The 14150-nt window shown below is 51.4% G+C and overlaps 2 protein-coding genes and 1 non-coding gene across 11 annotated transcripts; 1 reads left to right on the top strand and 2 right to left on the bottom strand.

Annotated features, from left to right (window-relative positions):
• Window positions 1-387: 387 nt before the first annotated feature.
• On the bottom strand, window positions 388-8466 carry Ranbp1 (RAN binding protein 1). Of its 3 annotated transcripts, none has more exons than XM_047560198.1 (6): window positions 8300-8466; window positions 6854-6990; window positions 4101-4258; window positions 2069-2197; window positions 1256-1387; window positions 388-795 (listed from the first exon to the last, which is right to left on the bottom strand). In XM_047560198.1, exons 1-6 carry the CDS (start codon window positions 8312-8314, stop codon window positions 680-682), a joined length of 687 nt encoding a protein of 228 aa, XP_047416154.1. In that variant the 5' UTR covers window positions 8315-8466; the 3' UTR covers window positions 388-679. The 3 variants fall into 3 exon arrangements, with proteins under 3 accessions (XP_047416154.1, XP_047416155.1, XP_047416156.1); XM_047560199.1 differs by having other exon boundaries at window positions 388-798; window positions 1322-1387; window positions 8300-8464; XM_047560200.1 differs by having other exon boundaries at window positions 1322-1387; window positions 8300-8464.
• On the bottom strand, window positions 1163-1288 carry LOC124992035 (small nucleolar RNA SNORA77). Its single transcript, XR_007110040.1, has one exon. It is a non-coding gene; the product is annotated as a small nucleolar RNA SNORA77 (small nucleolar RNA).
• A 281-nt stretch (window positions 8467-8747) lies between the features above and the next one.
• Window positions 8748-13928, top strand: Trmt2a (tRNA methyltransferase 2 homolog A). 7 transcript variants are annotated; one of them, XM_047560191.1, is made up of 12 exons: window positions 8748-9063; window positions 9336-9889; window positions 10113-10239; window positions 10606-10787; window positions 10997-11111; window positions 11197-11309; window positions 11390-11501; window positions 12341-12463; window positions 12641-12716; window positions 12989-13105; window positions 13201-13297; window positions 13412-13928. In XM_047560191.1, the coding sequence occupies exons 1-12, from the start codon at window positions 9040-9042 to the stop codon at window positions 13641-13643; spliced, it is 1872 nt and encodes a 623-aa protein (XP_047416147.1). In that variant the 5' UTR covers window positions 8748-9039; the 3' UTR covers window positions 13644-13928. The 7 variants fall into 7 exon arrangements, with proteins under 7 accessions (XP_047416147.1, XP_047416151.1, XP_047416150.1 ...); XM_047560195.1 differs by lacking the exon at window positions 10606-10787 and adding an exon at window positions 10492-10562 and having other exon boundaries at window positions 11197-11312; XM_047560194.1 differs by having other exon boundaries at window positions 8748-9043; window positions 11197-11312; window positions 13412-13927.
• The last annotated feature ends 222 nt before the right edge of the window (window positions 13929-14150 follow it).

Here is a 14150-nt window from a genome sequence, read left to right as displayed (position 1 = left end):
CTCTCCCGAACACACTCACACGCACACACGCACGCACATGCACACACACCCTACCTATCCCTCACAACAGTGCAAAGCAACAGCTGTTCAGGCCTAAAGAGGCAAAACACACCTCAGCCCCATGCACCAGCCCTTGCCCCAGCACTGGCTGACACATGTCTGCAATGGCTAACAGCAGCTCAAGTTCTCCATGGCCCACATAACACACCTCAGCAAAGCAAGGTGTCTTCTAAGATACAGCCTGTTGCAACATCACGACCCACCATCACAGCCGCAGGCAGACCCAGACGTGTATACTCAAAAGGGCTCAGGCCGGCACCCCCAGGAGCTGGCTGGGTTCAACAGTGCTCATAGCACTGTCCACACATATGCAGTCCTGCCATTCGGTTCAGGTTTCAAATGCATTTTTTATTCACTATTTTTGATGACTATAAATAAGTGTTTCCACTATGGAAAAGAAAGTTAGCACAGTACATTTTCATGACTGGGGAATGGATTTTCTCAAGTCATCTTCAATAGGGTAAAAACTTAAGAAAAAAACCTGAATGTTGGAATTCAGTTCTTTATATAAAGTCCCTTATGAAAACATAACAGAATAAAAATAAACCCAAAAGGAGGGGCAGGGCAAAATTAAAAAAGAAAAAGAAGAAAAAGAAAAAGGAAAAGAAATTAAGACGACTCATTGCTTCTCCGATTTCTCCCCGGTCTCCTCTCCAGGCTCCTTGTTCCCCTCCTTCACAGAAAGAGCTTCCAGCTTTTCAGTCACTTTTTCAGCATTATCATTTTTGCCCAGTCCTACTAAAAAAGAGAGCACAGTAAGAAATCAGAAGTCCAGTTCATTAGATTATGCTGCCTCCTCACCAGGTCCAGAGCCTAGGGGATATGTTGTCCCTGAACACTGCCCACTTATCTCCCCAGCTGGACCCAGAGGCTCTGAGCAAACACTGCTGTCCACTCTCACTGGGCTGCTCAATGACATCTGGTCACTTACTACCACAGCCACTGTCTGCCCCTGAGAACCAGGAGACCAAACCCTACAAAGAGAAAATGAGGATCATGCCAAAGCACCTGGTAGGTTCTATACATTATGACTCAACTGCCCACCTGGACCTGACTAATGTGAGGCCATGATGAGCACGAGCTCAGGGGGCCCACCAGGAAGCACCGTGTCCCCAGGCAGCTGCATTGCCCCTGACAGATTCAGGCAGCCACAGCACCCTGGAATGTTTCTTTAGCAGACTGAAAAAGCACCTGCCTGGGGCTGCAGCTGGGTGCAGAGTGAGTCTGCAAGAAAGCCCCCCACCCAGGGGCTTCTTTTCACCTTTCTTTTCTCTCTCTTCAATCGCTTTCCTGCATTCTTCAAACTTTGTTTTGAATTTTTGTGCATCTGTAGAAAGAAAAGAGATAACTTCCTAAGAGCCCAAGTATGGAATGGACACATCCTGGAGTGTCTGAAGTACCAGGATTACCAGAGGATTCTTGTCCTATGCAATTTCTGACCTAAAGATGGGCTGGGCCATCTCCCTTCAACTGACTATTCACGCAACCAAGGGGCAGTGGGACACTTTTCCAAAGGGCTCTGCTCTACACTTGTGATGGAAGGACAGCCCCACTCCACCAAACCATTAGCCACTGGTGTGTTGGCCATGGCAATCACTGACTTCTTAGCCTTCACAAATGCAGGAAGACCCCTAAGCAGAGGAGATGTCAGCCTAGGTCTCTGCAGGTTGTTGGTGCTCAGGTGACCTCACTGTACCTAGCCTTAGGGAGCCATAACCCTGGTGGAAGCAGCAACGGGAAGGAAATCTTGGGGTTTGATTCAGGTTCCACACACCCAACGGGAACTGGAGCTTGAGGAGCAAACTAAGTGCTATATCTGGGACTGCACCGTGGACACTTGCTCAGCACTGACCCCTTAGGACCTAAGAGGAAACACCCTACACAGCCCCAAATAGCAGGCAAAAACTCCCCACTGCACATTCCAGTCACTTGGTCACCTTTTCCCCAAAGCAACACTGCACTGCAATGCCACAATTAGTAGATCCTCAGGGTATCCCCTTCCACTTACTCTCAGCATTTAGGAAGCGGATGGCAAGCAGCTCCGGCTTAGGGTACTCATCAGCAAAGTCAGCATGGGTGTTCCAAACCCAGGCACGGTCACTGCCGGCATTTGGCTTCAGTTCCATCGTTGGCGTGACTTGGAAGAGAGAAGCCTATGAGGCTGGTGGGGGCTACCTAGGCAAGTCCATACACCCTTTGGCCACAAAGAGTTCTGCTCATCCAACTGAAATACCCATTTCAGGCAACACAGACAATTTGGGGTCTAAGAACCAGGCCTAGACAAAAATCCCACAGAGTTTACATTTCCCCCAACCTCTTTGAAAATGGTCCATATTCACTTAAAACATGAGGACATCTCTGAGGGTTTCCTGAACCATCTTAAGAACCACTCAGCACAGATACCCATACCTCCAGAAAAGTTGACAAGGATAAAGCAAGCTTCAGTTTTGATTCCAGTGTGACTGACTACTCACACCAAGCACTGTAGTCCCAAGGCCCAAAGTCAAACATCAAGGCAAAGGTCAAGGGAGCCAACCTTTCCTAATGGTACCCAACCTGTGGCTATGTTGACACTCATCCACACTATTAGTCAGGGAACCGGCTGATTGGAAGGTGGAAGGCAATGAAAGGGAAGAAGTCCAAAAATAGGACTCTTACCTAGGACACATAATCAGGCCAGCACAACCACTGAGAAGACACTGAGGGATGAGAACAGTTGATATCAGAGTCCCATAATAAATGCTTCTAAGTCATGAAGACAGGGCAATGGCCCAGAATAAACAGGTTTAACCTGAACCCCTTAGGTCCCATAGAGACTCAAGGGGAGATGAAGGGAGACAAGTCCCAGAGCCAAGCAGGGATCTGCCCCCAAAGGAGAATCTCCTTGTCTACAGATGGCCCTGCAGGTGACAATTCACCAGGATGGCTCCCTGAAAACCAAGAGTATCCATGCTGTCTATGCCCAGTCAAGGACCCCTGTGCTTCTGGCAGAAGTCTCCAGAGACTCCAAAGGGGCCCATGGCCAGTCCCAGTCACTCCTACACATCAGTGTAAACTAAGAGCTCAGAAATCTCATCTACTGCAGCCCAACATGATGGGGTCCAGGCCTCTTGTACACTGTACACATCCATATTCCTCCACGCCTGACTTGGATGCCTGGCCTACACTCACAACCATCCTTCCTATATGTCAAGGACCAAAAATGTGTACCAGGCAATAGGGACCACAAAGATAGCTCTGGAAAAAGCAGACTCAGCAGACTAAGAAGTCTACCAAGGGATGGTCCAGGACACACGTGCTTCCACCAGGAGGAGCATGAGCTGGATCTGCATGGCAGCCACCAGACAAAAGTGGTAGGGGACACCCTACCACTGCTTCTTTCCCAATCAGACCTCCTAGGACCTTTCCCAGACCCTTACAGGGCCACACCTGGCCAAGGACTCTGACACCCTCAGCCACCCACCTCTACCCGCCCCCCCCCCCCCACACACACACACTCCATTCTACTCTTAAACTATCCCTTGGACAATCATTCCATGTCTGACGACTGGTCTGGTGCTCTGCATCCATCTTATCAGGGTCCATCTGATTAAACCTCATACCCCATGTTCTCTAAGTTTCACTGCAGGCCTGCTCATAGTTAAAAGGCACATTTTAAAGACATTTTTTTTCTTCCCAGCACTGGGGATTGAATCCAGGACCTTGCACATGCTAAGCCAAGCGCTCTACCACTGAGCTACATGCCCAGCCCTTTCTATAATTTTACTTTCAAAGACAGGGCCTTGTTAAATTGCCCTAGAATATGCAATCCTCCTACGTCAGCCTCCCGATTAGCTGGTATTACAGGCATGCACCACTGAGCCCAACTGAAAGATATACTTCATATCTTAAACAATATAAACACCACAAACATGCACTCCATGTAACAACACATTCCCAGGTTCCCAATCAGCCCTAAAAGAATCTTCCTGAAGGTCCTAAGTCATTCTAATATAGTTCAGGGGTTGAGATTGAAAATACAACCCTAAAAGGCCACCTACTATAGTGGTTGGCGCATATCTTCAGGGTCTTATCCCTCCTCATGAGAAGGCGTATGGTCCCTTTCTCCTTATGTTTCAGGAGCTTGACATCGCCGGTGCCTCGTTCCTTCCACTCTGGAAGATCATTTTCTGAAGCAAATCGAAATAGCTTTGCTCGCCTGTGAGAAAAGGCATTAAGTGAGTGTTTACACATGCAGAGAGGAGAAAACACAACTCAATCTGTACTGTGGGCACTAAACACAGTATAGCTGTGTGCCACTGGATCCCATGTCTCTACAAACACCCCTTCCCTCCTTTGAGTTCTAAGAATTACTAGGTACCCAATACTACCCACAAGAGTACAACACCAACAAATTCTAGGCCATTTTTATTTCACAACCAAAATGAAAAAATATGTCAACAGTTTCAACATTTTCCCCAATAGAAACATATGAACTCTCATATAAAGGAAAAAGTAAGTTAAAAAAAAGCCCCCAGTAGGCTGGGTCTACCATAGCATCCCATGGCCATGTAAAGGTGTGAGGACCTCATCTTCCAGAGGCCCAGGTCTTCCCAGAGATAAATGCTCATGTGTCCTCAACCCAGAGGACCAGGACATGAATCTCCCTGCCCAGAAGCAGTAATGGGCACCTAGGATCCAGCAGTGAATCCAATAGCTCTATCCTGAGGGCTCAAGTGAGCATCCTCCCTCTGCACCCCAGTTCTGCCTGTCCCTCTCCCACCAAAGACTCTACTCTCCTCCAACCTCAATTCAGTCAAGGTATACCATGTTTTCACAAGACTACCTAACAGGAAACCCAAGGGTCAAGATAAAAAGGCTCAACCAGCTGTCCTCATGTCCCACAGCAAGGGCCAGGAAAAAAGCACTTCCCACCCCATAGGGGGTGGGGAAGTGGCAGCAGAAATCCCTAAGTAGAACAAAAACCAGTGATCCAGTACTTCAGGAAAATGCCCACCACCCTCTAGGACCAAAAGGGCACCTGTGGCTTTCCTTGCCCAGGCCTCCCTCTCCAGCCCCATCCCTGGAGGAATGGCTCAGTGTGGGGATTTTCTCATCTTCCTTCATCCACCTCAGAACAGTCAAACCTGGCATCTTGGATCTATATGAAGTGGGTGGAGGCTAGAGGACACAAATTTGGACAAGGAATAAACTACAACTTTACTTTCACTAAATTGCAACTGAATTTAATGTCTCAGGCAATTCTGAGATTGGTCTCTGTAGTGCAGTGGTATAGTCATAAGACACAAAACTCATACCTAGCAGAACTTCAAAACTAGTCCACCACTAGCATATGTATAGTACTTTTTAAAAAGTAACCCTGAGCCAGGTATGGTAGTGCATATTCATCTGTAGCCTAAGTTATTCAGAAGGCTGAGGCAGGAGGATTGCAAATTCAAGGCCAGCCTGGGCTACTTAGTGAGACCTTGTTTTAAAACACTGTCTCAAAAAATAAAAAGGGGTACAGATGTAGCTCAGTATCCTGGGTTCAATTCCCAGACCAACAATCCCCCACCAAAAAGTAATTAAACACACACATACACATCATAAATAAAACCATCCATTTTCACTTGTAATTCCAATTTTGTACATGAAAAACAGGAATTCACAAAATTTCAGATTGCCAAAGTCTGCTATTGTTTAAATGTGCACCCCAAGATTGCTGAAAACTTATCTCCAAATTATGTTAAGCATATTTGGAGAGAGGGGCTTTGGAAAGTAAATAGGATTAGATGAGGTCATGAGATGGGGCCCTCATGATGTCACTAGTGGTTTTTTAAGAAAAGGAAGAAGGTGATCATGGTGTCATGGACTTGTAATCCCAATTGTCTGGGAGGTTGACACAGGAGGTCACAAATTCAAGCCCAGCCCGGGCAACTTTAGCAAGACCCTGCCTCAAAATGAAAAATAAAAAGAGCTGGGCATAATAGCTCACTGATAGAATACTTACATATGCAAAGCCCTGGGTTCAGTCCCCAGCACCACAAAAAAAAAAAGATGCACTAGGAGGACTGCTATCTTACCATGTGATGTCCTCTGTCACATTATAATGAGGCCCTCATTTGATGCCAGTACTATACTCTTGGTCCTCCCAGTGTCCAGAACCATAAACTAAACCTCTATTCTTAATTTCTTTTTTTTTTTTTTTGCAGTACTTGCAATTGAACACATGCTAGACAGGTGCTCCCCCATTGCTTTACATCCCCACCCACTTCTCTTCTTTATCTACATTCCACTCTGTGGCATTCTGATATAACAACAGAAAAAAGTAAGACAAAACTATGCTGCAAAAAAAATAAAAATAAAAATCAATTAAGACGTCTAGCTCCACCAAGGAAAAGAAACTGGATTCCTAGAAGGGAGGTGGCAAGTAAGGACAGTGGGAGAGCCCAGGGAAGGCTCCTGGTAGTACCAGAGTCATACATGAACCATCTTCTAAAACTATGCCAGTAGAAAATTACCACTTTAGCCCATCCCAGTAAGTCAATAAAAAGCTTATATATTCCTTTGTTCAGAGAGCAGCCAGTCCCTCCTTACTCAACCTTTCTACTTTCAACTGAAAGAGAATTAAATCCTTGCATGTGTGTGCTCATATTTGGCTTCAAATCATTTCTATTTTTTCCAAATCAATAGATTCCCAACTCCAGTAACACTTCAAATAGCCACAATCAACCTAAGCCAAGATGTGACACAAAAACTGTAAGTTCAACATTACTAAAGATAACCTTTTCTCCAGTGACATCAACATACTTACATCTTAAAAAGTTCCTCTTCATCTTCCTCCAGCGTTTTAATTTCTTGCTCAGGGAGCGAAACTATCGGCTCGAACTGGGGGTCGTGGTTGGACTCATCTGCATTCTCAGTAGAGGTATCATGGTCCTGATGAGGGTCCTGTGCAGGAAGATGCAAAGAGGTGATGATGCAGGCTGGAGAACCTGGCCCACAGCAGGCACCCCATGATAGTGAATGGCATCTGGAAAACAAGGACAGGCCTCAACCCAAATCAGAATTTAAGCTCACAGGCTTTCACATCAGCAAATATTTGCATTTACATCCAGCTCCACAAAAATCACAGCACAAAGTGTGCAGCAAGACACTGGATTGCAGCACCCCTCCCCCAGATCCACAAACATCAATCAGATCCATGCACAGACTGCCTGTGGCTCCTTGAGGAGTAGCCTAGGGGACACTCCCTCATCTCTGAGCCTCAGTTTTCTCACCGGTAAAATGAAGATAATGATACCTGCCATGTGAAGATCAAAGGACACAATGACGAACTCAGTAAGTGTTAGCCTTATGGCAAAAATGCAAATCTAAGAGTTTTCACTAAGGAATATCCATGCATGCTCTTAAATATTACTAGGAAAAAGGTGCTACCAAACTACTAGAATTTATACGGAATTCACAATTCTGACAAAATTTTTATCATGGCTTGGAAAATTAAGTTGATACGTTGCTAAGAAAACCACAAGGCAAAGTCATTAAGATTCTGAACCAATTCAAAGATTTATAGAGCACAAATGATCACATTTAGGTTTAAGTTTTACAAAACACATGCCTTGGCGATACAGAAGGAACCCCAGACTCACTACCAGACTCAAACGGGAAAAGAAAACATAAGCCCTTCGCTGTTCTTCCTTTGGTTTCACAGCACTGCGGCTCCGCTGCGGCCCGCATCCGACCAGACACTAGCAGCCAACAAAGCCGCCCCCGCCCTGGGTCGGCGTGTCCACGACCCGTCCCCCTCGCTGGAACACGAGCTTCCGCCACGGAGGCCGGCGGCGGTTCCAGACCTAAGGACCGAATGAATGAAGTGCTGCGTGGGCGACGGGATGGAGGAATACTGTCCCAGTGGACAGCCCACCAGTGGGCCGAGCCGGAGGAAACCGGTCTCCTGCCCCTATCCCCGGCTAGCAGGGCTGCCCTGCGTAGCAAAGGCTTTTCCCCCGCCCACCCCAAGGTCACGCGAGCGCCCTCCAGCCCCCGCGAACCAAGCTTGGGCCCCCAAGTCCTGCGAGTCCCGATTCCACAGGCCTCGAGCCCCCAGGCCCCGCGCGCTCCAACCCCTCGCTCCACAGGCCCCGAATCCACAGGCCGGCGGGGGTTGGTGGCGGAGGCACGGGCCGCCCACGTGGCCGCCGATAGCGGCCCCGGCCTCCTGGCCCCCGCCCGCCTGGTCCCCGCCCGGGACAGGCCGCACCTTGGCGGCCGCCATGGGGACGCGGCGGCGGCAGCTCGGCTGGTTCGGTCCTCGCTGACTCCGCGGCCTCTAGGCGGCTAGTCGCAGCTTCTTTCCTCCGCGTCTGGCGCCGGCGCCTCCCGCCTGCCCGCTCTTCCCTCCGCCCCGCGACCCGAACCCCGACCCCTGACCCCCGCGGCGGGAAACGCGCCGCGATTCAAAACCAGTGCAGCTTTATTGGCGCAGGAAGCGAACACTCATTGTCCCGCCCACCCCGTGCTTCCCGCCAAAATGCCCGCGGCGCATGCCCGGCCCGCCCATCAGCCGGAGGAGCGCGCTCTCCCGACGGCCCCCGCGCGCATTTTTGTCCACCGACCGCGCGCGCCCCTGGTGCTGGCGAAAGGGGCTGGCGTAAGGATCCGACACAGCGCGTGGCGATGTCGTCACCGGAAGTCAGAACCATAGAGAAGCGCGGCGCCGGAGGCACGCGCTGGCGAATTGGAGAGTGTCTGGCGCTACGAGCAGCGGGCGCGGGCCCCTGGTGGGCAGGCGGTGTAGCCCCATGCCCGGAACGAGAATCTGAGCACCGGAGGTTCGAGCCCCTCCCTACTTCTCAGTCTCCACACCCTCTGGGCAGAGCTGGAGGTTGGCCTCGCGGCGTCGCACCTACTTTCTGAGCACCTTCTGTGTAACAGGCCCAGGACTGGGCTCCAAAACGGCCCTTGTGGTGTGCCCAATCCAAGCGGCAGACGGTCCCGACGATGAGTGAGCATCTGGACAACGAAGTAAAGTGAAGGGAGACGCGGGCGGAGATGGGGTGAGGTGGGAGGAATTGGAGTGGGGTGGAAATCCCCTGGAAGAATAAGTGGGATGAAAAGGTGACACGGGGTAGGGAAGGAGATGGGAGTAGGGTCAGGAGGATAGAAAGGAGAAGCCAGTTGGGGTGAGGCTAGGTGCAGGTGGGCTGAAGGTCTGGATGTTGGAAAAGGGATCCTGGGGAAGAGGGTGGCAGACCTTGGGATCTGGTCCTCAGTCTGGCCTTTCTATTCACATGCAGGCCTCGGAGCCCATGGAAGATTGCAGCCAGGGTGGCAGCAATGTCCTGGGCAGCCCTGAAGCCCCAGTACCCCGGGAGGAGCAGGAGGAGGAAGAGGGGCCTGGGACTGCTGCAGGGTCTGGTCCTCAACCTGGACTCTACAGCTATATCAGGGATGACTTGTTCACCTCGGAGATCTTCAAGCTAGAGCTGCAGAATGTGCCTCGCCACGCCAGCTTCAGCGATGTCCGACGTTTTTTGGGCCGCTTTGGCCTGCAGCCCCATAAAACAAAACTCTTCGGGCAACCACCCTGCGCCTTTGTGACATTTCGCAGTGCTGCTGAGCGGGACAAGGCCCTTCGAGTGCTACACGGAGCCCTCTGGAAAGGCCGACCACTCAGCGTGCGCCTGGCCAGACCCAAGGCAGACCCCATGGCCAGGAAGAGGCAGCAAGAGGGTGAGCCGCCAGCGATGCGAGTTGCTGATGTGGTGACCCCTCTTTGGACAGTGCCCTATGCTGAACAGCTGGAGCGGAAGCGGCTGGAGTGTGAGCAGGTGCTGCAGAGGCTTGCCAAGTGAGTTTAGGGCAGGGAAATCTAAGCACCAGAACTCAACTCTGCTCTGTCTGCCCTGTGAGGGATGTTCACCATGGGATCTGAGCTGTCTCTTAGGGTGGTGACCAGTAAGGCTTCTGTGATTATCAGTGGCAATAGTGAGGTCTCAAGGGAGGGGCCCAGGAGTTTGGACATTTAAGTGTCCCGATGTGGGTAGGGGGCAGTGGACTGACTGAAACCACAGATCTACCTCATTCTGCAGGGAAATTGGGAGCACCAATCGCACTCTACTGCCCTGGCTGCTCACACAGAGGCACAAGCACAACAAGGCCTGCTGCCCACTGGAGGGGGTCAGGCCGTCACCCCAGCAGGTCAGGCTGGACTGGGGTGGCCACAAGCCCCTATCCTGTGTTTTTGAGTGGGGGTGGGTTGCAGTTCTGTGGACCAAACCCAGGGCCTAAAGCATGTTGGGCAAGCACTGCATCACTGAACTATACCCACAGCCCATCCTGTTTTTTTTAAAACCTTTCCTTTTGCTCTTCTGTCTCTTCCTGTTTTGTTTCTTCCTGGTTTCTTTGGTTTCATCATGTGACTAGTAGTTTCTCTTGTCTTTTGCCTGCTAGCCCCTGTGGGGGAGTCGGGGTCTTGCTCTTGCTGCTGTGTTACCTCCAGACACGAGTGCTGGACAGCCAGGGTAAGGTCTGGCTGCCTCTCTCTGCCTCCTTCTCTCCCCACAGACTGAGTATCGCAATAAGTGTGAGTTTCTGGTTGGCGTTGGGGTGGATGGGGAAGATAACACTGTTGGCTGCCGACTCGGCAAATACAAGGGTGGGACATGTGCTGTAGCAGCCCCCTTTGACACGGTGCATATCCCTGAGGCCACCAAACGGGTGGTGAAATCCTTCCAGGAATTCATACGGTGAGGTTCTGGGAGTGGGCCCCTGGGAAGTCCTAAGACCACCTGGGAGCAGAGGGTGTGGGTCCTACCCAGAGTTCTGGAGTACCTGCTGTTGGGAAACATGAAGAGAGGGTGAGGGGAGGGATTACCAGGGGGAGAAAGCAGGAAGCCTGTTCTTCCACCCTAGTTGGCAAACTTTGGGTACTTATGGCTGATCATGATTCCCACAGGTCCACCCCATACTCGGCATATGACCCTGAGACATATGCAGGCCACTGGAAGCAGCTGACTGTGCGCACCAGCCGCCGTGGTCAGGCCATGGCCATTGCCTACTTCCATCCACAGGTCTCAGGATGGCCCTGTTCGGGGAGGGTCCCTGTCCTAGAGTGCCTTGGCACAGCCTGATGGGCTTTTGAACCACCTATTCTAGAAACTGAGCCATGAGGAACTGGCAGGGCTGAAGGCCTCCCTGGTGCAACATTTCATGGAGGGACCAGGCATCGCCAGCGGGGTGACCTGCCTGTACTTCGTGGAGGAGGGACAGCGGTGAGGCTCCCAAGTGGGAACAGGAGGGATCCCTGCAAGAGCTGGTGACCCTAACACACTTGTTTCTCCACACACAGAAAGACTCCCAGCCAGGAGGGCCTGCCCCTGGAGCATGTGGCTGGGGACCGATGCATCCAGGAGGACCTACTTGGGCTAACCTTCCAGATCTCTCCTCATGCCTTTTTCCAGGTAGGTATGGCACAAGGACATAGGAATGATGTTGTGCCTAACACAGCATCAGAGCATGATGGAAACAACAAAGAGGCAACAAAGAACTAGCTAGTCTTGCAAAGATCTGGGGAGAGGAGAGCATCTAGGTGGTGAAGCCACAGGGTAAGGACTCGGGGGGGAAAGTGGTTGGTTGTTGCTGATTCAGTACTTGTGACAAACCATAGGTATACACGGTGATGGCCTCTCTTGTCACAGGGAGGTTGAGGAACAGGCACATTTTATTACCATAGGACACTATTCTGGGCTTGACAAGAAGGCCTCAGTGGCCTTTGGGCTAGAGGACAGTTTCACCCTCACTGTTGCTGCCATGGGAAAGACCTTTGTAGGAGGTATGGAGACTTGGAACAGCTGAAGACCGTCTTGGAGACAGGCCTGGCAGGACCTGCTGGAGGGCCATAGGTGGGGCTGGGAGATGGAGTCAGGGGATTCTAAGTCCCTATTGTGAATTCCCTTGGGAGATGGATATACTCTCTACTGGCATGGAGGAGGCCATTGGAGGCTGTAGTCTGGGGAGCTGGATGGGGTTGAGAGGGCCATACAAATCCACTGATCCAGAGAAATGCTTCTTATAAGTGGGGGTGTGGTTAGGGTCGTGCACATTGGCACAAATTTGGTTCTTAAAGTCAGGAAACTGGGTGAGATTACTGGTATGATGCCAGGGAGTGTGTCACATAGACCCTGAAGGTCTTAGCAGGATGGAGCTGGGAATCTAGGTGCATGGGGTGCTAGGCCTGCCTCTGGGCTGAGAGGCTGCCCCAGGAGAGGCCTGCACTGGGTGAGCCATGGCCACCTTCCAGGTGAACACACCTGCAGCAGAGGTGCTCTACACAGTCATCCAAGATTGGGCCCAACTGGACAAGGAAAGTACAGTGTTGGATGTGTGCTGTGGCACTGGCACCATTGGCCTGGCCCTTGCCCAGGTAAGCCCTCCTGACCCAGCTGAAGTTGCCCTCTCCCTACTCTACTCTTCCCCATGACTCCCACTGACCCCCTAACTTGAAGGCTCAAGAGTCCCGTCCCAGGTCCCAGACTGTCTGATTCAGCTGCCCACTTTGCCTCAGGCAGGGAGACATCATCTGGCCCTTTTTCCATTTCAGAAGGTGAAGAGAGTCATTGGGATCGAGTTATGCCAGGAGGCTGTGAAGGATGCTTGGGTGAATGCCCATGCCAATGGTGAGAGCCTGTAGCCTATGCAGCAGGCTGGTGGTCCAGGGCATACCTCAGCCATTGTATCTGGAACCTATCCCAATGGCTCTGAGGGCCTGCTGGGGGACAGAAGGACCCAGAGGACCCTATAGACCTGCATGCTTTAGCTCTGTAGGTACCCAACAGGGGAGAGGAAGCTCCTTGGCCAGTGGTTTCGAAAGAGTCTTATGGCCCTACTCAGGGCTAGACCCATGGGGGAGGATATCCTAGGCCCACTGATAACTATGGTGCATCTCCAGAGCTGAGCAACGTTGAGTTCCACTGTGGGAGGGCTGAGGACCTGGTGCCCACTCTGGTGAGCAGACTGGCCTCCCAACAACTTGTGGCCATCTTGGACCCACCTCGAGCTGGCCTGCGTGAGTAACTTACATTTGGGGAGGTGGCAGGTGGCCCACCAGGCTATGCAGTTTAAGGCCTGCATAAGACCTAGCCTGTGTCTGTGCCTTCTCAGATTCCAAGGTGATCCTGGCCATCCGAAGAGCTGAGAACCTCAAGCGGCTCCTATATGTCTCATGCAACCCCCGGGCAGCCATGGCCAATTTTGTAGAGTGAGTGTTAAAACAGGGGCCTGGGGTGGTCCAGAGCCCAGCTCCCTTCTGCCTCCCCCAGAAGTCCCTGGCTAGTCCTATGAGAATGACTTTGGCACTCTCTTCCCATTACAGCCTCTGCAGGGCCCCATCTAACCGGGTCAAGGGCACTCCATTCCGACCAGTCAAAGCTGTGGCTGTGGACCTGTTCCCACAAACCCCACACTGTGAGATGCTCATTCTGTTCGAGAGGGTGGAACACCCCAATGGCACAGGAGCCCTAGAGCATCAAGGCCCTCTAGCCCCACCCTCACTAGAGCTCCCTAATGATACCACACTGGAAGCTGGGGCCTCCCTTTCATCCTAGGCCCTGGAAACTGCAGAAGCCAGCTCTTCGAGAACAGAGCCCATCATGGAGGCAGAGGCTAGGGGGCTTCCCACAGCCTTGCTTGTCTCAGGATGCTCAGGAGAGCAATCACAGGACACAAGGCCTAGGTGCCTTGCCAGAACCAACCTGTTGCTATGTGATATGGCTCAAAAGAAGGTAGACTCCTATGGCCTGTCCATTCCTGACCCCATCATTCTGGAATAGCCAGGCTATGAGGACAAGAATAAACAATTGCTGAATTAAGAATGTTTCCGTGGTGACAGCCAGAACTTTGGCAATCAAGGGCTCCTCCTCTGCCCCATTCTGTGGGTACAAAGGGACAGGGTGAGTGAAGTATCTCAACCCTATCTTAGCTGCCTAGGAATTTCTGCCCTTCATTCTAATCTGACCTCTGTGACACCCTACTAGGCCTGGGCATCAATGTGCACAGCTGGGGTTGGGGCTGGGGTCAATTTGCATGGCTTGCCAAGGAGTTCTCCAAGCCCC

The sequence above is a fragment of the Sciurus carolinensis genome, chromosome 8, assembly GCF_902686445.1.
Source record: "Sciurus carolinensis chromosome 8, mSciCar1.2, whole genome shotgun sequence".
In the NCBI taxonomy this organism is placed as follows: domain Eukaryota; kingdom Metazoa; phylum Chordata; class Mammalia; order Rodentia; family Sciuridae; genus Sciurus; species Sciurus carolinensis.
The sequence above is the reverse complement of the archived record's forward strand: the minus strand, read 5'-3'. Positions and strand labels throughout refer to the sequence as shown.